Below are 26,832 nucleotides of genomic sequence, written 5' to 3'. Positions count from 1 at the left end.
GTTTGTGCAGACTCCAGTTTAATTTTTTCATTGTTCCTTTTGTCCTTTTTTTGCTTCCTTCCTTGTTTACATTGTTCATCTATCTATCTATCTATCTATCTATCTATCTATCTATCTATCTATCTATCTATCTATCTATCTATCTATCTATCTATCTATCTATCTATCTATCTATCTATCTATCTATCTATCTATCTATCTATCTATCTATCTATCTATCTATCTATCTATCTATCTATCTATCTATCTATCTATCTATCTATCTATCTATCTATCTATCTATCTATCTATCTGTCTATCTATCTGCTATGCACAGAGTAAAAAAAAAAAGTGAAAAAAAAAACTATCAGAAATGTAAAGAAGTTCAGCTGTCAGTGATTAGCCGCAGAAGAAACAATCCACCGACATATGGCGCCATGTAACAGAGCAGAGCAGCAAATCTCAGGTTTTAATTAACTGAAAGATGGTATCATTGGTGTAGTGATGGTAGAAATAATAAACCTGATGATGGGGAAGCATCTGTTGCCTGCTGGTCTTTTAGAGAGCCTACAAAGAGGCTTTTAACTTCTGCGCTCAGGGAGATGCATGACTTGGCTAATGATGTAAGGGCTTAAGTAAATTCATTGCTCTGTCTTACTTTTATCTGATTACAGGAACGACATGTGATAACTTTTAGAGAGACACACAGCTGTCAGGCGGCCCCCGACCCCGGGATGCATGAGAGTCAAAGTGCAAGACAGCCGCAAATGTAGTTACACAAATAATTATTAGGCTGGATAAGTTATGGCAAAGAAATAAAGCCTCCAAGAAGTTAACAAAGCAAACTGAACCGTTAACTAGTTTTGGTCTGGTCTTTGGTGAGTAATGCAGATAAATAGATAAAGAGACTTTGAACCGGACAGCAGACATTTGTGACGTCACTCTGTGGACTTTCAGGTTAATTATTACCAATATGCGACACCCGGAAGTGTTGAAGCTTCATAACACGGAGGCAAAGTTGAGCTGAAGAGGCAAATATCAGACATTTTCACGTAAAAAAGGTAACTATACAACAGCTAGGATTATTTGAGGTGTTTGGCCTCATTTTTGTGTTCCGGTTAGAGTCACAAGTGTACGTGGAAAGTGTGGCCAAAAAGCTTCACTAAACCGGATATACTTCTGACAACTATATATATTAGTGTTGTTAATCTGTCGACAGGCGTTTCAGTCAAACTATACAGCAGCTCCTCCTAGAGTAGTCATTATCATTGTAGTGTTTTGTTATTGAACTTTCTCAGTTATACTTTTATTAAAGAAAGCATCCAGGGTTTCAACTGCCGTACAGAAACATGAGATGTAGCCTTATGTACAAAAACTTTGGATATGATCAGAATGAAAATGTTAATCAAATATTTACAAACAGTTTGATCAAATAATAACACATTGTAATTTTATTTGCATTATAATAACGTTCTTCTTCTTTAATTGCAAGTTTATTGACTAAAAAATATTGTTATTAATATGGAGGGTTTCTAATCCCTACAATAGACCTATCAGTTATCTTGATAAAAGCTCCACTTTACACATATGTAAATTTTATTGACACTTCTATAATATTGAGGAAAGGGGATTAAGTTTCTTTTTTTGTATAATTTAACTGGGCTTTTCTGTTTTTTTTTTTTTTTTAGTCCTTGAGCACTGATTTGGGTTTGGGAAAAAAAATAACTAATTTGAACAAATTAATGTTATAAAGATATCTTTCACCCCATTGGCTAAATGGCCATTCGGTTTCATTTGAATAAGTACAGCTATCTAGCATTTGTTAACGAGACAGCATGTTTCTGGAGTAAATCCTCTAATTTGATCAGCTTAATTGCAATGGATTTTGTAAATATAAAGATTGAATGCTGCAACTTTGTCAGTTACTGCAAGATCGCTTTAGACCTAATCTAATAAAACTGCATAAGAGAACCTTTGCAAAGCCACTTACCCGGTAAAAAGGCTTGCATATCCATTAGGCAAAAATTCCCTTAGACAGAAATAGATAGCAATTGATCGGGACTTCCTTGAAAATATGTGATCGCTCTCCCCTAATCTGCGATTTGGTGAAGTCAGACGGTGGTCTCCGAATGCTGTTTTGTCACTGGTCTCACTTGTCATTTGATCCCGGATTAGGCGCCCGCTTTTTCTTCTAGAGCCTAATAGGCCTCATCAAGAAGTCAATAATGTAGCCATTTAGACTAAGAAACCCCCCGTTCCTCCTGCAGGTCAGCATTGTAAAGGACGTAATTGTCATTTTCTTTCACCTTTTGCACATTTGGTTTTGTACTTATTGCTAAATTTTCAAGTTTTCCTTTTCAAAGAAGGTGATTTAAAAAATGTTTTTCTGTGTCACAATGAAAAGTGTCACATTGCATTTTGATGCTCCTTTGCTTTTCTAACAGATCTCCAACATGTCTGAAGAGAGCAACAAGCTGGACCCCGTCTCTGCAGTCGGAATAGTGAGCTCACTCAGCAAAACCCCTGAGGGCTACTATGTTGTGAGTAGAGGTGCTATAAGATGATCCTAAATAACTGGATAAGGAACGACACAGGGATAATGACTCTTCATCACTGGCTAATAGAAATATTTCAGCATTTCTTTACTCTTATCTTATAAAAAGTTGCATTTGCGTTAAAAGGATAGTGTGATGATTTAGGCAAAATGCCTCAAAAAAGTATCCAGACCCCTAAGTTTCTTGAATTGTGTTAAATTATAACCACAAACTTTATTGTAAGTGATTAAGATAATAATATACCAACATAAAACGTCACTGGATATTAAAAATCTTTAAAACTATGAAGGGTGCAGACCAGATAGATCAAGGATGACGATGTGGAGAAATCCTCTCCACACTGTGATCACTTATTTACACACAAACACTTACACTGATGGCAGGAGCGTGCAAAGTGATCCGCTGCCATCTGGAGCATCTTGAGGCTCCATGTCTTGCCCAAGGACACATGGACAGGTGGACAAGCTGGGAACGCTAAAGCTTGCAGTAGATAACTTGTTCTCATATCTCGGCCAAATCTGCTGTCAGCTAGCTTCCTTTTGTTGACAATACTCTTGTGTTATGCTACAATACTTGCAGTTTGACTTAATGAAATGCAACATTTAGCTTAAATGTCCTACTGTGCATTCTTCTTTTTAAGTTATGAGAAAAAAGTAAAAGAGATGAGTTTAGCTGTCTAATGCTGATTTCTTTACATTATTAAAAAGTCCAAATTTCAAGTTAGTGACAAGTAAGAGTTTGTTAGTGTTTGTCTCTATATTAAATGTGACAGCCGCCATGTGTTAACCCTGAGGCAAGATGTTTGCTCTTCCAACTTAAAAACGACAATGTTTCGATTCATTAGAAATATGATCACAGTTGTTGTCATTAATCTTGTTCCCCGTGCCTTATGGGAATTTCCCTTTTAGAAATGTACAAAAATTTTAAAGAAAAGAGTATAATCAAGTCAGAAAAAGAAACGTTTTGCTGTTATATGCTCCAAGCAAATCTCAAAGTACAACAAAAATAATTACAAATGTAACATCAGCAAAAACATTAACAGGAAATAAATCTGTACTTTTAAAAAAATACAAAGTGTCAAAAAAAGTGAACCCTTTAATTTCTGTTTCTCATTTTCTCTGTGTTTTTTTGTTGTTTTTAAGCGTGATTTCCTTTCAGCAATTTGACCTGTGTTTTGTTTGACCCTACTACTGTGAAATACAGACATAGTCAGAAGGTCACTGAGAATGAAGGAGTTGCAGAGAGTAGCTTGGTCAAGGCTACCGGAGTTGAAAAGTGGAATTCCTTCCAAAATTTATAAACATTATGAGATCTGTGCTGTTCTTGAGCCTCTAATGTTTCTTAAAGGCTCTGCTGAACTTGATGTTTTGGTTGTTAATATATTTTTTATTTTTCAAGAAATTGAGTCTAAGTACAGTGTTAGCTAAATTGTAGGAAAGCTCACAATTTTACACTGCAATGCCTTATTGTCAGGCTCTCTACAACAATCCCCATAGCTCTGAACTGTCCACAGACAATGGTAAACACCTTCTCTGCTTTTTCAGAAATAAATGTCAATCATCTGCAAGACGATTTTCCAGAATCTTTCATATGTATGTTTTTGATGAAGATGTTAGGGGACATTGTGTTTTTTCTTGGTGAAGGACAAAACTGATGCAGAAGAAATTTAGAAAAATTGTTTCTTCAGCATCATGTGATGGATTTTCAATGAACTCTTTTTACAATTTTTTTGTGCTAATTTGTTATTAAACAAGTTGTAATTTTATGTCTAACTAACTTGTTTCAGGACTGAGTTTGACTCAATGCAGCTGGTGTATTTATCCACAATTTCTTTTTCTCACCTTGATTTTTACATTAATTTACTGTTGATAGTGAATCAAGCATTGAGTAGGATGACTGATTATTTGCCAGCACTTAATACGTTTCATCTTAAAACTAAAGGAACTGACTAAAAACCGCAATTTTAAAAATGTGTTACGGTTTGTTGCACATTGCAAGTGTGTGAACGGCATAATGCACAGTCAGAATGTTAGCAGCTTTCTATGAGGTTGTTGACATGTTAGATGACTTATTCATAGAGTTTTGCTTTGATGGTTCTGAGATTCCCGTTTATCTGTTGCCATCACCACTCCACAGCTAAATTGTTAATGATATTTGGCCAATCCTATAATATTTCAATTTGTCCTCGATTTGTTTTTAACACGCAGCAGTCTCACAATAACAAAAGCGGGCCATGATGTGAAGCATTGAAGTTCGACCTGACTCAGAACATTTTTTTGTTGTTGTAAATCAAGTTGGCGCGGGTTGAAAAGAGAGGAGCATGTGAAAGTTAAACAAAGCTCCAAACAAGCTCAGGGGCAGATCTCTCTTCCTCTTTCTCGCTCTTCCTATTCCGAACTATTTTTTTTACACCCCATGCCCGCAGTCCCTCCTTCTTCCAGTTCTTATCTCTTCCTGCTCCACCCTACACACCCAGGTTGCTGGAATCTCTGGCAGATGATGGTGGGTGGAATAAGAATGAAGCCACAGGCAGGAAGACTGCATGCACATCACAGGATAGTGACAAACAGAAAGAAACCCCATCAGACTTCTCTCCTGTATGCAGCGCCGTAGAGCATTAATACATTTTGGCTGATGTGCAAATACCATTCTGGGTGCGGGGGGGGGGGGGGCAGTACAGGAAGAGTTTACAGTCTAAAAGTAAATCCACATTCTCCGTACTTGAGAAGAGGATGGTGGGAGTGTAGATCTGTAAGTGATGGATGATCACACATCCGCAAAAACAAAGCCAATTCTCGAACTGAAGGCGATACAATTTTTAAAATGAACACAAAGATAATTTAGTGAACATTATGACGCTGTTGAACTACTGTACAGATAACCAACCAAATAAGTATTTTTGTTAGAGATGAGTTAGGAGTTAGGTAAGTTATTGAACACTTGAGATTTTCTTTTTATAATAACATATCACGCTGACATTAGAATTTGGTAAATAAAATGGTTTTTAATTTTTCTGCAAAAGTAGCATCAAACTACATTTACTCTATTAGGATTGTATGACACTCAGTAGCTGTGGTCGCGTTTTATGGTCATATTTCTATAAGAAAATGAACTTCTCTCCAAGTTTCATGTCTTTTGATGCCTCTAATAAATTTTGTTCCCGTCGTGCCCTGCGCTTGACGCCGTCGGTCTTGCTGAATATGAGCAAGCCCACAGTATTGTACTACCTCTACTGTGTTTCATAGTGAAAATTATTTCTCTCAAGTAATGCATTGTGTGTAGCAAACCAGATTACACCTTGCTTACTTTTAACAAGGGTTTTGCTCTTGCCTTTCTTCCGTCTGTTTTCAGATGATGAACTGAACAGCTGTTCAAAGTTGGGAATATTCTTTTTATGTCCTAAACCTGCTTTAAACTCCTGTTAAACTTTATTCCTCACCCATCTGCTGTTTTCATTGGTCTTTATGATGCTGTTGGTTTAATGGCCCCTAGCAAACCTCTGGAGCCTTCGCAGAACAGCTGGGTCTATAGGAAGTTAAATTAAGCACAGGTTAACTGTGTTTACTAATTAGGGGATGTAGGAAGGTAGGTGGTTACACTGGATTTTATGTAGCATATTTGAGTCAAAGGGCTTGAATGCAAATGCACACTATACTCTTTTCACATTTGTATTTCTAAAAAATATATATATATATATTATATATATATATATATATATATATATATATATATATATATATATATATATATATATATATATAAACGTACATCATTTTCCTTCTACAATTATTAATTATTTTTGTGGCGGCTTATCCTGTAAAATCATTTGATTTCTCATCTTAAGTAACATCAAAAGCAGTGAAGAAAAACAATGTCAGAACATATTTAATAAAACTTTAATTTCCTTATTATGAGATTCTGTAAATTTTACACTTTGCCCAGAAACATTATGTCTTTTTTGTTATGTTTAAGCCCACCACTGAGTTTTCATCTTTCAGAGTTAATTTGAATATTTACATAGCTGAACAGAACATTTTATCACTGGAATTTTTAGGAAAAAAAAAAATATGTAACAACATTCTTTAAAGTGAACGTTTTTGAACATGATGTAGGCCTATCTGTAAAACTGACATACATTTTCCAACTGAATGGGTATATCAGTAGTTTTGTTGTAGATTAAGTCTGTAAAAATGTACCTTGCATTTACTTAATTTATATTTGTATGATAATGTATGTTAGCTCTTGTTTTTGTCAAGGCTACAGATTCAATTTTAAAACATTATCCTGCTTTTAGGCGTTTTCAGAAGTTGAGTAGAATATTTTGAGACTAATTTTTGTGTGAATCCTGAAACTATAAGCTCTTGATCAGGAAGCACAAAAAACAGAAATGCCAACTATTTTCTTTATTTTCATAAATACTGAAGCTAGAACAGCAGCCCTGCTTAGGAAAGCACGACACTCTTATATGCATATTTTTGGATCAGTGAATGTTGAAATCTTTATACACAAACCTCTATGCACTTTTTTCCCCTCAAGAGCCTGTTTTGATGTAACTTTCTAGTATAATATGTCTTTAAAACATCTTTAAAGCAATGCTACACGGTCTTTAATCTGCTGATTTGAGAGACATACAAAAATATCATCTTTACATATGGGCTCGCTTATCCAACATTAAAAAGTGGAGGTGTCAGGATATTAAGCTGTATATACATATATTTTTTTTAATACTAAAAATCTTCACAATCCTCCCTAATAGTGACTGCTCCACGCACTTTGAGCACATTTTACATGCAGATCAAAGGGCAGATTACCTCTTTTGCTCTCTGATATGGGGCTTTTACGTCTCTGAACTTGAGCAGGTTGATGCAACGCAAGGGAGCGCGGGCCCAGATCAAACGCCGTTCCACAGGGATGAGGAGTTTTGCCAGAGCACCAGCCACCACCCGACATCAAACACCACAAGCAGACTCTCACACGTTCACTCTCTGCGCAGGAGTTACAATCAGGACGTGCCAGCAAACTCTTATTCCCATTTTCAACTCAACTAATTGCTAGTTTGTTTAAACTCTCAACCCACAGGCTAAATGCCACACTATGGAGAATCATACAAATCTCAACAATAGTAATTTAATGAGATTTTTATTGTTATTTAGTTTTTGTCAGATAAACCTTGGATTTTTAATACCCTCTTCAAAGGCGTTCTCGTGCCCTTTGAAGTAAATTCTTTATTTTAGTTTTCACCGAGAGAACATAATTGTTTTCCTTTAAGATTACATGTTTCATAGTATATGACCAAGTATGATCCCTGTGTGTTACTAAATTTGACTTTTAGGGGTTGGAACATTGTAGAAAAAAATAGACGAACGATTCATTATTTTTTATATCAGCAGAGGTTTCTCAGAGCAATTACAGTTATGCAGTTGCTTTTCCCACAAAAACATCTCTTTCACGTTTGTTGAATTTGGAATGCAATGCTAGAAACACTATAATCTTAAATAAGATTGTGCTGCAAATAATAGTGGATAAAGTGGAGTTTGAACCCTGCTAATTAAGGTTTGGACCCAATTGAAAGAGAAAAAAATATCTAATTGGGGCATAAAGCATTTCTATACTCGATGTTATGAGACTTTATGCATTTACATAAGGTGCAATGGATCATTGGACAGAATGTGATTATTTTTCCTTTATTTTGTATATGTAAAATATGTCAAACATGAACATTTCTGGAAACTTATCAGACCTTTAGTGTAACTGAGCTGAGAAAGCCTGTATTTAGAGCTTTCCTTTCACAAAAAAAGGTTTGTCGAGGGACAAACCACGCCCTGATTCCAGCGAACAAGATCCACTCCAGCAGTTCAAACATTTTTCTTTGTGGTCAGACGTCATCGACAAACACAAATCTGTTGTCATTTGCTAGCTAAAATGCTGACGACAGGCTCTACTCATGTGTTTCCTGCTATGAAGTACGGTCACATATCTTCTGATCCAAAGGCTTCTGTGGTGTTTGTCATGTTCTTGCTTCTGTCTGAATTACTAGCAAGGGTCTGGATGAATCTTAGAGGCAGACAGGAACATTTGCATTTTAACTTGCATCGGTTGTTGTTAATTTCAATGGTAATTAAGTTTGATAATGCGCTAATCAGGATGTTTGATACCAAGTCTGACAAATAGATAAAATATGTCATGTATTTGCGATAAATTCACACTATGTGCAGATTAGGGGATACAAATTCAGCAACTTCTGCAACTTTCGGACAGCCAATACTAATTGTCAGCGAGGAGTTGACAACACTGCATAGGCCAGAGAGCCAGTCACATAACACAGAACCTCCATAAGAGATTACACAAGTAAAGGGTGAAATACATTTGGACAGTCAAGGAAGACCCAGATTTATTATAGCACCTGCCGTACAATGAACATGAATATTTTTCTTAAGAGGAGTTTAATCTCAAAACTTTTTATTTAGATTATTTGGATGAGCTGACCTTCCCTCCAGCAATCATTGTAATATATCAATCAATGTAATCTAAGAAAGTATTAGCTTCCCAATGGTGTATACAGGAAACAGTTGAACTTTGAGAGATTAAAAGATTGCACATCTTCAGTCATGTCATTCCTATTTTCAGTTCAAAGATAGGATGTAAAGCATTTTATTTTCCATGCTGTCAAATTCTACTTTGAAGGGAATGTTTGATTTGCTCCACCTGTCCCGTTTCTTTTTCACCTGGCTTCACTCTCCAGGGATTTTTTTTTATTATTATTATCATTTTGAGCCTTTATCTTTGAATTCACAGCCGTGCCTTTTAGTGCTTTGCAGCTCTTCGCCGGCATTGTCTGTCTCCAGAGATGTTTCATACAGTAGCAATATTAATCATCCCCTCAAGACATGTTTCACAGGTGGGCTCTCAGATCACTGCAAGTGGCAGGTGATTCTGTCTTTGCATTTTAAATCAAATGATATGACATATTTCAATATCACAGCGATGATGTCTCTTATCATACATGTGACATTCCTCTCATTGAAGTCTGTTTAATGATCAAGCTGTACAGAAGTAAGTGTAAGGGTGTTAGAAAAGGGCTGATGTGACTTTATTCATGTTTTTTTCTTCTGTATGTTTCTGTGGCTGTGGCTCAGCGGTTGGTGTTTCACATTCAAGCTGCGTTGCATCCCTGCTGCCGGAGTGAAGCCTGAGGTGCATCCTCAGAGGACCGTGCCCTCGTTACTCCTCAGCTTGACTTTGGGTTTCACAAAGCGAGCCCTTTGTTTACGCTGACAGGATGTGCTGGCCACTGACCTGGAAAAAGTGCCCAAGACGGGCTGTCTTGTAAGGAAGAGGGAGGCTGGTGATGTATGGGCTCCTTCTGGGACCTTTCATGGTCCCGCCGTTGGAGACACCCAACGATCCCTCTCCCCTGCTCGTCGTCTCCTCGTTCTCTTCCTCTCCCCCGTTCCTCTATCTGTCTCCGTTCCCAACTCCGGTTCGCGCTCTCAGCCCATCTAGTCAGCAGCGGTTTTGGATGAGTCTCCCCACACCACGTTTTCCCCCCTGCCTATAGCCACTGGGGTCATTCATCATTAATGTCAAGGGGGTAATGTGTGTAGGTGGGTGCAGAGATCTATGACTTCTTCATTTGAATGAACCTCATTAGATTGACTCTTCTTTGTAAAGGATCCCTTTAGAAAATAACTCTGGCAGTTATTTAGGTGATTCTCACATGATAGCCAATGGAACATGACGTTTCAGCCAAGCATGTTTGCTCGAACGATTGAAGAGTCTCTGTGATGCAGTCTGCAGATTTTTTTTTTTTGACTATTTTTTTTCCAAGCATGCCTGCATTTACATAGCAATGAAGTGTAGGACCTTGAAGTTGACTTATGGTGCCCACATATTGTCAGAATGATGCAATTTATTTCCTTAAAGTGACTATTTTGCTTATTTACAAAAAATAATGTTCTGTTTTACGGGTTGGGTGTGGATTTAAATGAACTGTAATTTATTCCTCTTAAAAGTTTTTCTTTAAATTACAAAAAAAAAAAAAGAAGAGACTGATGCTGCAGGTATTTTCAGTTTACCTGTTTCTTGCTTATTGTAACTATTCTAGGTTTGCTTTCTGTAGAAAAACATGGTCCAAATGTAATCCCAGCTTCATCAGTGAAGCACATAGAAGTTTGGTTTCCTTATTAGAGCAGATTCTTGTCAGGGCATCTTTAATCAGCCTGGTCCCAAGGGATGGTATTTTTAGCCACCTTTTTTGGAGGCTAAGACTTTACCCGCGCAGAGCACTAATGAGATGGAGCACAAGTGTAGGCAAGCGTTAATTAAGGCTAGTATGCAAAGGAAGAAGGCAAAAGCAGCACGCCCATGGCATACATACATTAACTTTATCCCACCTCCTTCATACATTCTTTTTCTCTCCCTCTCTCACTCTCTCTCTCCTTGTTTTTTTTTCCTCCTGTTTTTTCCACATAGGTTGCACAAACAACAGATGGCTCCGACGCCGACCTGTGGAAGGACGGCTTATTCAAATCCAAGGTCACTCGCTACCTTTGCTTCTCCAGGAAAACTGTAAGCATGCAAACTTCTCTTCTTCCTCATCCAGAAGAGCTTCTCAGTTTGCCTGCGGTTATTAGCGCACCTCACCGCTAGTGGAATATCTTAATGCACTTTGCACTTTGATCAGTGAAAGTCCCACTTTAAAAAAAAAAAAAAAAAAAAAGCGGGCGGCACATTGGCAGCAGTTTTGAATTTTTTACATATAATGGATTTGCATGCGTATTTGAAATGAGTATCACCACAGAGAGATATTTTTTCCTGTTTATGCCCTCTCGAGCATATTATTTATGTTTATTCATGAAATAACAATGAGCTGCATTTTAACTATTCCAATTTATTCAATCAACACTATCCCTGTGGAGAAAATTGTTACCACCAGACTATGATTTTTGAAAGATACACATACATCAGTGTTCAAAGTGATAGGAGTGTGTTTTCAAGAAGTGAGTAAAGCTTAAAATCCTAATCACAAGTTTTATTTAGAAACACAGAAATGGATTGGGATTATAGTGCATTTCATTCCAAATCCAAATGTGAAGAGGAATGTCTCAGTCAGTTTGGGATGGCAAGCCATCCTGTCAATCTATAAGTATTTCCTCTTCACCTTAAGATGACTCAACACGTTCATGTGTTTTGATGTATGAATCTTTGTGATAAATAGACCTATTTACACAACTACCAATATTCCTGTATCAAGATACCTAAGCCAAGATGTTTCACACAATCCTGTGACTTGAATTGAGTATTCAGAGGTTTTCTAAGCAAACCGCCTGCTGTACGTTGGTCCAAAAAGTTCAGCTTTGCTTTCATTAGTGACACATTACCATGTATCGTGTGTCTTCAGGAGTTTGTTACAGGTCTCTGACTACCTTTACTTGCCCCAGATGAGGGGTCTGCTGAATAAAACATACAGCTGGTAACATTACATGACCTTTTAATTTTTTTTTCATAACTAGCTACTAGAGAGGATTTGTTGCCTTTTTTGAAGAACCACCATTTTATTTCTGTTTAGAGTTTAAAATGAAGAAAACCCAAAAAGAGAATTAACACAGTTTTTTTTGTAGAATGTCATTTGTGGAAAAATGTGTAAAAAAAAAAGTAATAGTTTTAAACATACCGACAACACAATTAGAATTGGAAATATGACTGGTAACTTTAGATGTCTCTCTGTTTAGGAAACAATAATTCCTTTGAAAAGCATTTATGATTATATCTATTTTTAAAAACATTAGTAGGTTCTTAATAATGCTTAGTTATTAAAAGCCAGCATAAAATCTCCTGAGCCACAAGTTGCAGGCCCATACCCTAAATAATCGCTTGAGTCATTGCCATTTTTGCTATTCTTCTGTGTTTTGAAATAGACGCTTCCAATTTAAATTGTTTGACATTTTAAAAATAATTTATTTTAGTTGAGCAGCCTAAACTTTTCTTTTCTTCTGATAAAAAAAAAAAATCTCGGACCGCCCAATTCATTTAGAGGAATGCATTTTAACAATATCTTGTATTTAAACACTACTGCCATCCTAATGACATCACTGGTCAAGCTCCACATTGCTATTTCTCTGAACATGTTGCTTTCAATTAACGATTCTGCAACACTGAATCAGCAGCATGCATGGCATGGTCTGTTTGGTCTGCTGGTTTTCTATTACTCCACTCCACCAACAAGTTAGCAGCTATAAAGACATATAACTTCAATCAAGTTGGACTGCTATTGTTTTGAACACAATTCTATATCTTAGAAATGTGAATATTCTTTCTTTTGGCAGGGGTAAGGGGGTAAAACTGTGCTGGAAAAAGCAATTTCAGTGTAGTTAAGGCCATATATAGAATTCCCAATTTGAGCAGCCATGACTCCTCTGTGTCTAAAATGATCTTTACATTACATTTCCACATAATGTGGTTGGGTCATTTTTGGACCCTTCGCTTGCCTGCAGTCAAGAGTTGATGTGTTTCTGCTTGGCTGTCAGCTGCTCTGTGGCCATAAATACACCTGCTTACAGCGCCAGAGCCACCAGCCTGTCCAACCCCAGCTCATGCTATTGGATGTCTATTAATTAAGTTTCCCTGGCTTGCAGGTGGATAATGCAGACAGCATTGTAAACAAAACCTGAATTTTTTTGTTATTACTTTGCATCAGCTCAATTTTAGGACTTAATCAAGTCATATTTTTTCTGTATGTCCTCTAAAAGCCAGGAAACTTGGCAGGCTGAGCACAATTTGGCCCCCAGTTTAGTATATAGCATGCAAATGGCCTTTCCCTAGTTCCTGCGTATTATCTTAAAATGTCCGTCCACATTGTTTTAAAGGCTTTGACACAAATGAAACATGACAGAACCATCAACAAAGGCTATTTTGTCTGCCAGTCATTGGAACTCCCACTGTAATTGTCTATGACAAAAACAGATTCTGCAAAATTAGCTCCTGAATTATTTGGAGGGGGAGGTAAATAGTTTGTGATTTATCATACTCTAGGTTGAAGGTAGATAGCCTTCTTTTGTCAGGTTGTGATGGGGAAGAAAAAATATCCTGGAAAAAAAGGAGAGAAAACAATAAAAAAAAAGAAGCTTCATGCATTATAATAACATTCATCCATATTCCTCCTTACGTCAGTGTAAAAACTATGAATAAAAAATGCCTCTAATGGTAATGACAGTCGAGGAGCTGCGAGAGTGTAATCCAGGCATTTTGGACGCATCAAGTCACGCCTGGCTCGCCCCACTCCTTGCTGCCGCTGTGTATTATTGCAATTTATTATGGCAAAAAATGAAAATGTAATGGGAGGCAGGGAAGAGTCATGCTTGAAAATGTCAACTACACAACCCCCCTGATTATTTTTAACTAGTTCAATTCTGTTGATCAGAGAGTCCGCTCTGTCTCCCATTATTACACAACTTCTATCCCTGAAAGGTTGAAAATGATTGGAAGTTCAGATGCTCCTCTCAGACCAAGAATAGGTTTCTATAGCGCAATTATTAGGCATGTTGCAAACCATTCTCTTTAGGAGCTTTTAGTGTATTAGTAATCTTATTTACCTTTTATTCTAAAAGGTAAATAAGATTGCGTAATCCATGTATTGTTTTGGAAAATGAATTTGCATAACTGCACACGTTTTGTTTTTTTCTTCTGTTTTCTTATCGCCCGCTCTTCGGTTTTAGGAGCCTGAAGTTGTTGTGGATATGAAGCTGATTGACATCAAGGACCCGGTGCCAGAGTCCTTCACACCTGTGCAAGAAACATTAGACAAAAGTAAATAAACAGTAAGCAGTCAATGCTAACCACAGGCATCCTCCTTCTCCTGTTTTCCTTCTTTTTTTTTTCCACTCTCTCCGACCAGCTTTTGCGGGGGGTCCTCAGAGGCAACTTTGCTTGAGATAGTAAATGTTTTATGGGTGCAGGTTAGCTTAATTTATGGCAGACTGTGGGAATAAAATAAACATTTTGCCCCGGAGGTACAAGAGAGGAGAATCATGAGTCATTGTTTATCTCAGCTGGAGCTGGGCTTTTCTTTATGAGTGGCTTATTTATTTATGTATTTATTTGGGAAGAGGACCAGTAGATGGGGGTTTTCTAATATTAATGAAATGCATTCCCCAATGCTTTAGTGGGTTTTGAGTGCTACGTATTTCCCCCTACCTTCTTCCATCTCATCCAAGCCTTGAAAATGTAATAATATTTTGGTGTGTGCAGTGAGGACAGCTTGTTTATTATTTTTATTATCATTGCATTTACACAGCACTTCCTTGTGTTGCTGAGGAAATAAATGAGCAAGGCACAAATGCAATATAGAAAAGCATGGCGATGCTTTTTTTTTTCTTTTTTTTTTGCCAGAATGAGGGAAAAGAGATTATGTTTTCTTTGGCTGTGTTGTAATTTAATGTTTTATTACTTTAAACGAATCCATGTTTAATGTATATATGTGGCATTATGTATGAATCCCTATCCAGAATATCGAGTTTAAATCCCTGTCGTGCATTAAACTTGATGGAGAATTCACTTTCGTCCGTCATTTTACCTAGAGAAATGATAAAAATGATAATAATGCACGCATATTTTGTGCCTTTCCAGTGTCCAGTCAATTCCCTCAGAGCACAGTAAGTCAGCCAGAAACACAGATAAGACAATTTCCTTTTTCTGGCTTATGCATAACTAGGAGTTTTATAAATATTCAGAGTCTTGCAAAGGCATTAATTTTCACATTTTTTTCCTACTTGTTACAATCACAAACCTCTATGTGTGTCGTTGGGGTTTAATGTGATGAACACAAAGTTGTGCATAACCAGAAGTTAATAGAGTGCACCTGTGTGTAAAATCCAGCCGCCCCGTCAAGATCTTAAGCAATAAATACTTTCACTTCATTTTTAGAAAACATTAGTAGACACACAGCATTCCATGTTATAAAACGATATCTCAAGCTTTGAACATCTCATAGAACTTAAAATTTTAATCAATGAATGGATCAAAACAGCTTTAAAAAAATGGATGGATAGAGAATGGTACAACTTTAAATGTACAAAACCATTGCCGACTATCTAGTGACAGACCAGGTAAGGAGAGAATTAATCAAAGAAGCACCCATAGTCCCTTGGTAACTCACAGCTCATCTATTAAAGGGACAAACATTGCTACACTCCAAAATCTGGCATTTATGGGAGATTGGGAAGAGGACAGGCATTGCTGAAAGAAAACCAAAAGAAGTTTGTGACAGACCTTGTAGAGAATATAGTATGTAGCAAAAGAGAGTCAAATAAAACTTTTTGACCAAACACCATCCTCACAAAGTGACAGCATAATAGAGTGGTTTAGAGCAAAAACATATTCATGTATTAGAAAGGCCCAGTCAAAGCCCAGACTTCAGTACAATCAAGAATCTGTGCCTTTAAAACTGAGGATCGCAGACACTTAACACAGGCAATCATTTTATTGTCTAGATGAACAATACAGGCGGAGACATGCCCTGAAAGTCTTGCAGCTGTAAATTTTGCAGAAAAAAGTTGATTTTCAGAGCTATTGACTCAGAGGGGTTTGAAACAAAAGCACAGTTCACTTTTCAGATGTCTTCCAAACGCTTTAAAGATCAAAACTCCACACAGTTAGTCAAAAGTACTTTGTGTTGGTCTGTTATATAAAATCCCAATAAATTACATAAAAGTTTGTTAGTTATGATGTGAAAAAATGTGTGAAAGTTGAAAAGTTTGAATACTTTTGCAAGGCTCTGTACAAATATATATATATATATATATATATATATATATATATATATATATATATATATATATATATATATATATATATATATATATATATATATCCAAGCTCCCAGGACACAGAAGTGAATATGCACTAGTTCCTTCTTGACACGCTCACATGTACATGACTTTACTCATCAGAAGAAGCTGCCATGAGGAAGAGGAGGCTGTGTGTGAAAATGAGCACTCGTGAGGCTGCCGAGACAGCTGTATGTGACATCCAGATCACCGCCAAATCCAAGTACCAGCTTGTTAACTACACCTGTGTGGGGTGAGCTGAAAGTCGCTGGAAATGAATGAAATCAGTCACTAATTTTTCTCAGCTTTATATATATCCAGATTTATTTTATTTTCTTTATTCTAAAGGTTCTATTATTAAGCTTACTAACTACACAAGCTTCTGCTTCTCATCTTGATGTTTTTCACAGAGAGATAAACAATATGGGATTATGGTATCGCATGGGAGACGTTCCTCGGAGTCAGTCATCTCACCAAACCAGGAGCGCTCCAAAAACCGACGCCCTGTACAGCGCAACAAGGTGCCATCATGCCGTGTTTTCTAACTTGTTGCTCAACTTTCCTCTTGTGCTTATCCTTCTTTTTTTCCCCCACACTCTCTGTACTCATGAGTCTTTGTTCCACCTCTGTCTGCCATGTGTACGGCAATGAAGACACAAGCAATTGATCACTACTGGGCAATCTGCCTCTGAGGGTCGTGTCTGGACAACAAGGCAGCGAGCGAGGGTGAACCGGAGAGACATTTCTAACTAGACAGGATTCCCTGAAACAACATCAGGAGTTCAACGAGGGCTAAACTCCTGCCATTTGTGTGGGGGTCGTCCCACGAGGCAGAGGAAAGGCCTCTCCTCCGACATGTTGCAGACACATAGGAGGAAGACGTGGCCCAGAGAGTTAGTGACAGCTGCAGAGGAAAGGGAGGAGAGCTCCCGAAATCTCCGCCATGTGGAGTGTGCACGCTTGTGGCTTCCTCCGCCTTGGGCCTCGGAGTGAACAGAGCGAACCTTTGTACTGTGTTCAGATCAAACAGCTGAATTATTTATCCCAGTCAAGAGCAGGGGATTTCCACAGCAAATTGTAAACAAACAATTGATAGACTCCTTTCTGCCGTGGTGTGCCGTTTTGGTGAGAGTGGAGTTTTGGCACAGCCCAGCTGAGGTGTTTGCCAAGCTGGAAGCGAAGTGTGCCGCCATCCTGCGCTGAAGCCGCTTAAAAAGCAGCACCGCGCCAAAGACCGGGAGGCAAATTCAAAACAGAGCGGCTGCTCGCATTTGGTCGCTGCTGTGGGATAAGAACAATAAACGGACCGTTTTAAAGTGGGAAACTGAGGCTTTTCTGACGAATCCGCTGCAATTTGGCAGTCGGATGATCAATAATCTTTGATGTGTCGGAGCTCAGGCCAATGCGCCCCCTTCACGACTTCTTCCTGGTAATCCTAAACTCTTTTGAAGCCCACTTTCAAGTTAGAGGTTGGAATAAATTGCACCTCGAAGCGACTCACTCCCACCCCTCCCTCCACCTCCTGATGCCTGCTGAGATCACAGGCTGCCGTTTTTTGTATTAACATTAAAATTCATTTCACAGACAGGGAGTCTTCTTTTGAAAGTTTTTCCATCCGTAAAACACTGACACATAAGGACGGGACCGTGGACGACTCAAACCGTGGCACCCTGTTTGACTGTTTCTGTGTCGTTACATACACTTCAGACAGCCATACACACAACCATAAATAGTTATGCTCCTTCTTTAAAGTCACAGATTGGATATCTTGACACAGTGGTTTATAAGCAGTTCCTCATCTCGTACCATTCCCTCAACTCAGCTGTGCTTTTATACATACTCATGAAAAGTCTCCACTCTGAGCTCTCCTCAGGCTTTCTGAGGCAACTTTAAGGCCTTAGCAGAGCAACACCTCTTAAATTTAAGTGCTCTTTACAGTCACTGGAAAAGATGTTTTAAATACAGTCAATAATGTGTAAATTTTTAATGACCTTTCTAATTTTGAAGGCGCACTGATCCCCCTTCTTCAAATCTCCCATTGCCTCAGGCAGAAGGAGCCTGTTAGTGTTGTGTACAAGCATAAAGCACAAATCTTGCTCCCTCCGTCACAACCCCCAGCAATGCGTAGTAGCTGCATCGTGTTGCATCATTATGGGATGCACAAGGTTGTTTCATCAAGGCAGATGCATTTCATTAGTACTGCTTCTCTATTGCTGGAGAAGAAGAGTGGTAAGCAGATGATCAAAATCCTGTCGTCAATAGTGTTAATTTTCGATCGTTTCAGCTTGCCATTATGATTTATTTTGCACATGCCTGAAAACTGAAAGGGGAAATATGAGCCACAATCTGTGAGGAAGAGCTGTTGCATCTTTTTAGTGATTTAAAATTTCATTCAGCAGCACTGGAATTATTCAACTCGTTACATAATATAGAGGAGTATAATTAATTACCATTTGTATGGTTAATCTGAAATGTTTCTATGTTAAGCTGCCATTTGTTTCGTTTCAAGGCAGAGGCGACACAGAAAATGCACAGAAGAAGGTGCTCCGTCTTCTTTAAGTGGAGACCGAAATGTAACTTGTCTGCAACCAAACATTATACGGTGTAAGACAAACCTTGTACATAGCCCCAAACAGATGCTATGCCAGGGGATACATGGTGGTGGCATTTTTATGTTGTGGGGAGGCAGAGACAATCTCCATCCATCAACTTCTTTTAAGAAAAATTTGAAGCATCGCTTTAGAAAAGGTTGATGGCGACTGCAAAATTCAAAATAACTTCCTTAGTTTTGTAAAAAGGTTTTTATGTTTGCATAAGGTGTTTTATGGAAAAAGCACAAAATGACACACATTTACCTCAATGAGTTCCAACATAGGGAATGCTCTGATCCACTGGTGGGTTGTCGCTTACTAGACGAATACAATTTTTAAGTCCAAACCTCTACATTTGGTGAGAGGACTCTCCATTTTTCTGAGATGTGTGGTTTATGCAAGCAGTGTCTTTGTGTTGTTTATTACAGCTATACAAAACGTCAACATTTGACAAAATCACACTTTTCATATCCTGGCTTAATCGCTCTTAACCACACACCCAATTTGCATTTTCTTTCTTTCGAATCTGTGAAAACATAGCGAATGTGACTGAACTTAAGTTGCTTTCAACAACAGAAACAGACAAAAATATTGACTTCCAGATGTCTAAAGCTGGAGACACATATACCAAAAGACTGACTGTTCTTACTCTGATTTGTTGAGTCATCTAAAACAAGTCTATGAATAAAATATAACAAACTGAGTCTAAACTCCTATTGTAGTCAAAGCATTATATTCTGCTTTACGTCTTTCGCCTTTTCGTCAGGCTGCTGCTCCAGAGACGATTAACTTGTTGCAATCAAATCTTGATTATGTGATTTTTTTCTTTAAACGACATAAAAACTAAATTTATTCTGTCAAGATACAAAAGGGCTAAGGTTCTGCTGTGGCCCTTCAACTAGATAAAACACTTTATCAGCACGCAGATGGTGAAATTAGAAGAAATATTTTGATGTGTTTTAGACTTTCATTATAATGTGTCGCTAAAATACCTCAAATATTATCACCAAAAGTTATGAAATGTTTGTCTTTTGTTTGTTTTTGTTTTTTTCTGATTTCCAGCACATAACTCAGTCACAGTGATGCACCTTGTGTCCATGCTCTGACCTGTTAACATAGGAACCTAAGACAAAAATAGTGACATTTCACACAAGCCGCCACCACACACCATACCGCTGATGTGAACCCAGCCAGAGAGCGGAGGCCTGTGAAGCTGCGTTTAGACCTCGTGTTAAAAGTCTCTTTATCAAGTCGGTACACGGCATTTTAAGCAGTGGCGGGCCTTTGTTTTGATTCATGGCCACAGCTAGATGTCAACCACTTTAGCTTGTTCTCTGTCAAGACAGGCCGTATCAGCCACTCCCCGACTCCATAATGTAAAGACGTCGCGCCATCCGGTCAGCGTTTTAATGTATCCTGTAAAGTATCTTCCCTCCTTCCTCCTCCTGACCAGCGCTGCCATTTGTTCTCCTGATAAAACTGTCATTGCTGAGGCTGATATCTGACCTCTACACTGACTGCTGGCATAAATTAGCCTTGTCCTAATATTGCAATTTCTTTCACTTCACTCAGAATCAAGGTTTTTGACATTTCTCTTAGAATAATAGGCTATTGTACACACGGCCACTTTTTAAATCAAACTGTACGGTGATAAAAATGTCAAGGCCAGTTTTTTTTTTTTTGTCCCTTTTCTTTATTCTCCCTCTCTCTCTTTGCATAGCTGGCTTTTTCAGGTGAAGTATATAGAGTGTCATCAGTGTCAGAATTGGCATTCATATCAATACTTTTAGAATTGCAGTCTTCTACCTGTCACGCTCCACACGATGGCGGAGCTCTGCTGGAGTATTGTATCAGCTTTCATTGCATGCTGGTTAACCAAGACTTGCCAGCGGAAGAGAAAGAGAGCAAGAGAGAGAGAGAGACACTGTGACTGTCTGTCACGAGACAGATCTTCTGTCTGAAGTGCTGAGGAACAATCCTTTCCAGCTCAATCTCGCTCATTACTTTGTGCTCAAGAAAGTTGCGAGAAGAAGCAGAGATCAAGCAAAGGGATGCGCGGCGATGCCAGAAATGATTGAATGATCAGGTGAGATCGCATGGGGGGCCTCCGAAATTCAGAGGGATCCCGTCTTCGGCAGCTGACACTGAGCTTAAAGGAGGATAATGATGGGTGAGAAAGCAGCTCCCACAAAGCAACAGTGCCGGTACTCTGGGGAAGGTGTGGAGCTGTTGTCACAGGAGAGGCTAGATGTGTGTCAAAACAAGAGCTTCCAGCTCTCTGTAATGCAGCTCTGGCTCCTCACACTCGGGGAGATTACTCCCATTCTTACCTCCCGTCTGACTGCTGCCTGCCGGTCCCCACGGTCTGCCTCACACTCTCTCTTTGCCTTCTTGTTTTATCTTTATAAAAATAAAAGTCCTTTCTTTATCCCGCGCTAAACAAAGATGAATTCGGTACGAGGCAAATCTGTATAAATTAGAGTTTGTGTCTTCAAAGTGATCCTTTGTGTTGCAGTTTTGCTTTTGCTGCACTAATTTGATTTTAACCTGGGCAGATTTCATGGGAACACAACACTTTTGATCCGCGCTGTAATTGCGTGAATATTTCAGGCCTTGTTCCCAGTTTTGCCATAATTTGATGAGGAACTCCGCTGTAATTGAATATTCAAATTAGGAGTATGTGTCAATATGGCTCTCCTTGCCTAGAATGAGGATTAATTGTTTTCAAAACTCCAGTGGCCGACATAATGTGGGCCCAAACACTGCTGTTGATTAGCAAATGCTCTTGCCATGTTTTTGTTTTAAGAATTAGTTGTCTAATTGATTTGCCATATGCTACCCTCTCCAATGCACCTAAAATTGTATTTAGAAATCAGCAATTTGGATTGAGATTTGCTTTTTTTTGTCTGTTTTTTTTTTTGGGGGGATGGGATGTTGTAGACTTAGAGAGATGGGAAACCAGCCTCCACAGTTCTAAAACAGAACTATGGAGGCTTTTAAATAATATATTTGTTAAATATTGGTATTATTCAACATCTGATGAAGAATAACAGTTTAAAACTATTTTGATTAGGATAGAACTAATCAAAATAGTTTTAGGCTGTCATTCATTGTTCCCAAGGCTGTTATGTTGATGTCAGGTTTTAATAATCAATTAAATTTTGTTCACAAATACTTTATTTACTCCGAATGGAAATTAAACATTGTCATTGCTAATCCACCTCTTTTGTTTTAGCCATTCCTTTTTAAATCTCGATCTGGCTGTACATTTAGAAAGCCAGGCAGAGAACGTTTGGGATATAACCTTTCCCCAAACTTTTAACTTTGTCCTTTTCTCTTTGCTCTACTGTCCTGCTCTGCATCCATAAAGCTTCCTTTTCAATTCCTCTGGGATTTGAGGTTGTAAATCAACAGCTCACTGTTCTAAAAACAATACTTTGTTGCCTTGGTTGTGCATGATAACAGCAACTACAGATGAAAATGTCATCTCAATAAATGATGGGAGTTGTCCAAAGTACCTATTTGTTACCAACATGAACATTTAACTGCAGAAGCCACCCTTAAACCCTAAGAGGGCAATAATGAGACAGTTTTAGGTCATGTTACTGAGTTAAAAACATTTACAAGAAAATTTCACAATTCATAGGCAAAATTTCTACAGCTTTTCTTCAAAAAGGTTTGGGGTTTAGTTACTCCTGAAGTCCTGGGCACTTGATAAGCCATGATTTACATGCTTAATTAGTTGAAAAGGTTTTAAATAATGAATTGGAAATGGCCTGTATTTGTATTGTGCTTCATAAAGCCCAGGGGTTCCCAAAGCGCTTCATGCTACTTTCAATCATGAACCAATTCACGCACACGTTTGTTTTTTAAAAAAATTAGTGGAATTTCAACGACTCCTTAGCTACTTAAGTCACAGTTAAAACACTAAAGTAAAACTTGCTAACAAGCTCACCTCCTTAATCCTGTGCTCTGGTTGCGAAAGAAAGAGTTTAAATACCAAGGTGTTGGAATTGACAGACCAGTTGAGCGAAGTCGTCTTAATAATGATTTGGAAAAAGTACAGTGGACTCCCTCCTTTTCACAGATAAAGCTATTTAGGGATATTTCTGAGGAACATGACCCCAAATTATTTGTGGAAAATCTGTCTATTTGGAGGGTTTGTCCTAAATCACATCTTAAATATTCAAAAGAAAATACAAGGTATTTTAACTTGCATTGTGCCAAGTTAGAATACCTAGGCACAATGCAAATTTGACACAATGTTGTACATCAGCCAGTCCAGGTAAACCATTTGTTTTTCTTGGTGCTGATTGAATCACAATAAAATATTATTGAAGCTTCAACGTTTTCAGAGGGGATCTCAGATATTGACGGCTATTAGTTATTTGCAGGGGACTTAGTCCGGTTGTATTTCCAATGTACAAAAAGAGCACTGTGTGTTAAAAATGTTCATTGAACATAAAACTTGAATAATTTATCCAAGCTTGGATAAATTTTAATTTTACAAAAAATCTTACAAATTATTCTATCAGTGTCAGAAAACATTTCATGAGCTCAGTCTTGTGTGTTTCCATTTCTAACATAAGTCTTAAAGCCATTTTCTTTGTTCCTTTGTTTATTCTGAGTATTTGAACGACAATAACAACATGTGCAGCAGAAGCCCTAAAAGACATTTCAACCATCTGGCTCTAGTTTATCTGCACATGCGATGTCTTTGTGCTTTGAAAGATGTGTACCTCTTCTTTTTTTTTTTTTTTTTCGTTCTCCAGCAATGGGATCAACCTTTGCGAGGTAAAAGAAGTCTGCGCTGAATGTGGCAGTTGTTCCCCACAAGATTGATGCCAACCTTTTAAAAATTCACCATTGGCCCGGATTTAACATGGCCAAATGCTGATGTAAATGAGGTGCAGAAAAGTCGACCCTTTCACTGCAAATAAATCTGAGTTGCAGGCTTCATCTCATAAATACCACAGCCTGTCACAATTCTTGTTTTATTGCTGTTGATGGAAATTATTGCGTTTATTTATCTCGTCCGGAGAGATAAAGCTCAGCGAGTCACAACTCAAGGTGTGACGCCCGCAGAATATGCAGATCTGGCCGTCGGCTTAAATTTAGTGAATGTTTTAGTTTACATGCCCCCTTTCTTCTTTAACAGCAACTTGCAAATCTGTTCGATCGAGCTTTTAAATGCAATTTCCAACTTCTCCGCATTATAATTTCATGAGTTCTGCAAACCCATCCTGGAAATAGTTTAACCTCCAAAGCATGTCATGTTAAGCAGCTCTCTCTCAAAGCTGTGATTTTTTTTCCCCCTCTCTCTGCCTGCTGCGGATTTATCGATCCGTGGGGGTGAGTCACAGGGTGTAATTCATGATAGCTTGATTGATGAGGATTTCAATCTTATATGGTTTGTTAACTTCAACTACCCACAAATTGCATTCTGTGCTGTTTTCTGTAATACAAGGCCACAAAAAGAAGAGTGAAAGAAGAAGAAGAAGAAAAAAAAGCTTGTCTTCTCTTTGAATAATGGAATCTCTCAGTTCCTCAGAATTAACAAGATCCTGCTCCAAAGGTCTGTTCAGGCCCCTGGGCAGCCGAGGCACTGTTGAACTTCTTCCATGTTTCTCCACTCTGAATTCACTTTCATTCAATGCTCTCTTTTTTGCTTTCCCAGGAGCCATTTGTGTTCAGAGGGAAATTATATTTTTGAATGCATTACTTCACAAATGTCCGAGATACATCTCTTGTAATAAGCTGTTTGACAAGCACTCTTTCTTTCTATCTTTTTTGACATTATAAGCTGTTTCTTGGTATATTTTATTGACTTTATTTGTTTGTTTTTTTCTCCCCTCCCAGCAGGATTGCCATCAGCAGGCCACAGTATCAGCAGCAGAACACTGGCATCTACACTATGACAGGTAAAAGATACATTTTGATTTTTGATGTCTTTGATGTTTCCAAATAAATTAATTGCACAAAATGTTTCAGGTGCAAAAAATGTTTGGGGGGAAAGGGCAAATTGAGGAAAACAGAAATCAGATTTCTGTAGCAGGTTTCTGGTCTCTGGTTTTTGTCTGGCTGAAAACATTTTCAGCTGATTCTGATTTCTCTCGTACAGCCATAATAGAACATTGTTATTGTTAATGTGAGTGGAGGTGACGTCACACTGGGTGTGTGAGAGAGCACTCTGCAAAGTGACTTAGAATTATTTTTAAACTATGGCATAATAAGACTCCTACAGGATGAAGATCCTTAACTCTGGGATTTCTGAAAGCCTTCCAACATTTCCAAATCCAGCCTGTTCTGTGACAGACAGAGGTTGGAAGCTCAAATGACCGATTGGACCGCAGACACATATTGATACGCCGTAGAAAGCATTGTTGTCTCTTAAGAGATGACTTTATGTCTGTGCTTCCTCGGAATTGTGCTTCAAACATGTTCACTGATATTGAAGCAAACCTTCACTATTCTTCAATTGGTACATGTATGAAAATATTCATGTTTTTAACTTTGCAACTTCCCTGTCACCGGTGGGGGTTGATTAAGCTGAAAATTTGCCAAAAGTGAATTTCTTGGCACATGTCTTTTTAAAAATGTTTTTCAAAAAAGTCACCCAGGATCTTTAAAAAAAAAAAACTGTTTAAACATTAAAAGTAAACCCTCCCCATATTGGAGTTTCTCAGAGACGGACAACGTACAGAGCTTTGCTTATCTCTGTGAACGTGACTTCCCAGAGGAGCTCGGCATTAACAGCTGTCAAAGATGATCCATCACAACTTGCACATGTACCTCTTGTGCACTGGATGCTTCTTTTGTCTTCGTCGGGGAGAAATTCCAGTCCTAACAACTACAATATGCCCCACGACTAAAACTCAAACAAAATAAAAAGGTAAATTTGGTCGAAAACAGCGCTTTGCTCTGACAGCCTCGGCACCACAAAACCAGAGTGGGCTGAGACACTGGAGGCTTTAAGTGTGTGTGAGCTGTGGCGGGTGAATGTGGCAGGCTGTTTTTTTTTTTTTTATCTAGCTGGAGAGAGACACCATGTGGTGAGGATGCCTCCTGCTGCTCCAGCAGAGCTGCACGCTTGCAATGGCAATGCTGCAACCCTCCTGATTAACACAAGTCTGTTTTTAAGCAGCTACCACAATCAAATATATTTCATATGATACACCTTTTATTCAGGATTTATTCCTAAATTAACCTAAAAAGAGAGAAAAAGCAGTTTCTTTCTAAAAGGAAGAAAAGAGTTTCTACATGACATCATTTAGTTTTGCAAGTAAAGCCCTGGCACACAGTACATTGTCACACTCCTGAACATTTTGTGGCTTTTGGTGTGGGATCCATCCACTGGGACGGGGATTGAGTGACAATGAGGAGGATACACATACTCCACACTGCACTGCCAGCACTTATCATTTATCTGCAGAGAACCTGTCCTGTCCTCTGCAGGTGCACACACTCCTGCCTTCTCCCACTCGTGAAAGGAGAGGTTTAAATAAAATGCAATAAGCACCACAATGAGAACACTTCTTGCGTTTCTTTTTTTTCTTTTTTTGTCAGACTGTTCTCATCAGCATCACTGGGAATGTGAAAAACACAACTTTCCTTCATTAACAACGTGATAGCCTGCAGACCAAGTGTGAGGTCGTAGCCGACAGCCTGTTTGTGATAATTGTTAGCCCAATAGAGCTGGTGAGTGTGTGTGTGTGCATGCGTGTGTGTGTGTGTGGGCTGACAGCTGGCCAGGTTTGAGTTGGTCTAAAACCATGTGCGCTCTGTCAGGGTTGTACAGGCGCCTTCTTTAGGATTGATGAATTGCCTGCTTTCTTGATTAAACCCTCCGTCACTTTCCAACAAAACAAAACAAAAAAAAAACAG

At 38.3% G+C, this 26,832-nt stretch overlaps 1 protein-coding gene across 3 annotated transcripts in view; it reads left to right on the top strand.

Moving 5' to 3' along the window:
• The first annotated feature begins 960 nt into the window (after positions 1-960).
• Positions 961-26,832, top strand: part of mvb12bb (multivesicular body subunit 12Bb) — a 43,364-nt gene continuing 17,492 nt past the window's right edge. Inside the window, exons 1-7 of one of the 3 annotated variants that reach the window (XM_055050601.1) lie at positions 961-1,040; positions 2,424-2,519; positions 11,007-11,102; positions 14,249-14,339; positions 16,481-16,610; positions 16,768-16,878; positions 24,811-24,869. In XM_055050601.1, the coding sequence (XP_054906576.1) occupies positions 2,433-2,519; positions 11,007-11,102; positions 14,249-14,339; positions 16,481-16,610; positions 16,768-16,878; positions 24,811-24,869 (574 nt within the window). In that variant the 5' untranslated portion in view covers positions 961-1,040; positions 2,424-2,432. Of the gene's footprint in view, positions 1,041-2,423; positions 2,520-11,006; positions 11,103-14,248; positions 14,340-16,480; positions 16,611-16,767; positions 16,879-24,807; positions 24,870-26,832 lie in introns of all 3 variants that reach the window. The other 2 variants (XM_055050600.1, XM_055050603.1) reach the window with 2 other exon arrangements.

This window comes from Poeciliopsis prolifica, unplaced genomic scaffold (assembly GCF_027474105.1).
Source record: "Poeciliopsis prolifica strain line A6 unplaced genomic scaffold, Auburn_PproV2 SCAFFOLD031, whole genome shotgun sequence".
Lineage (NCBI taxonomy): Eukaryota > Metazoa > Chordata > Actinopteri > Cyprinodontiformes > Poeciliidae > Poeciliopsis > Poeciliopsis prolifica.
This window is presented reverse-complemented; position numbering and strand designations above follow the sequence as displayed.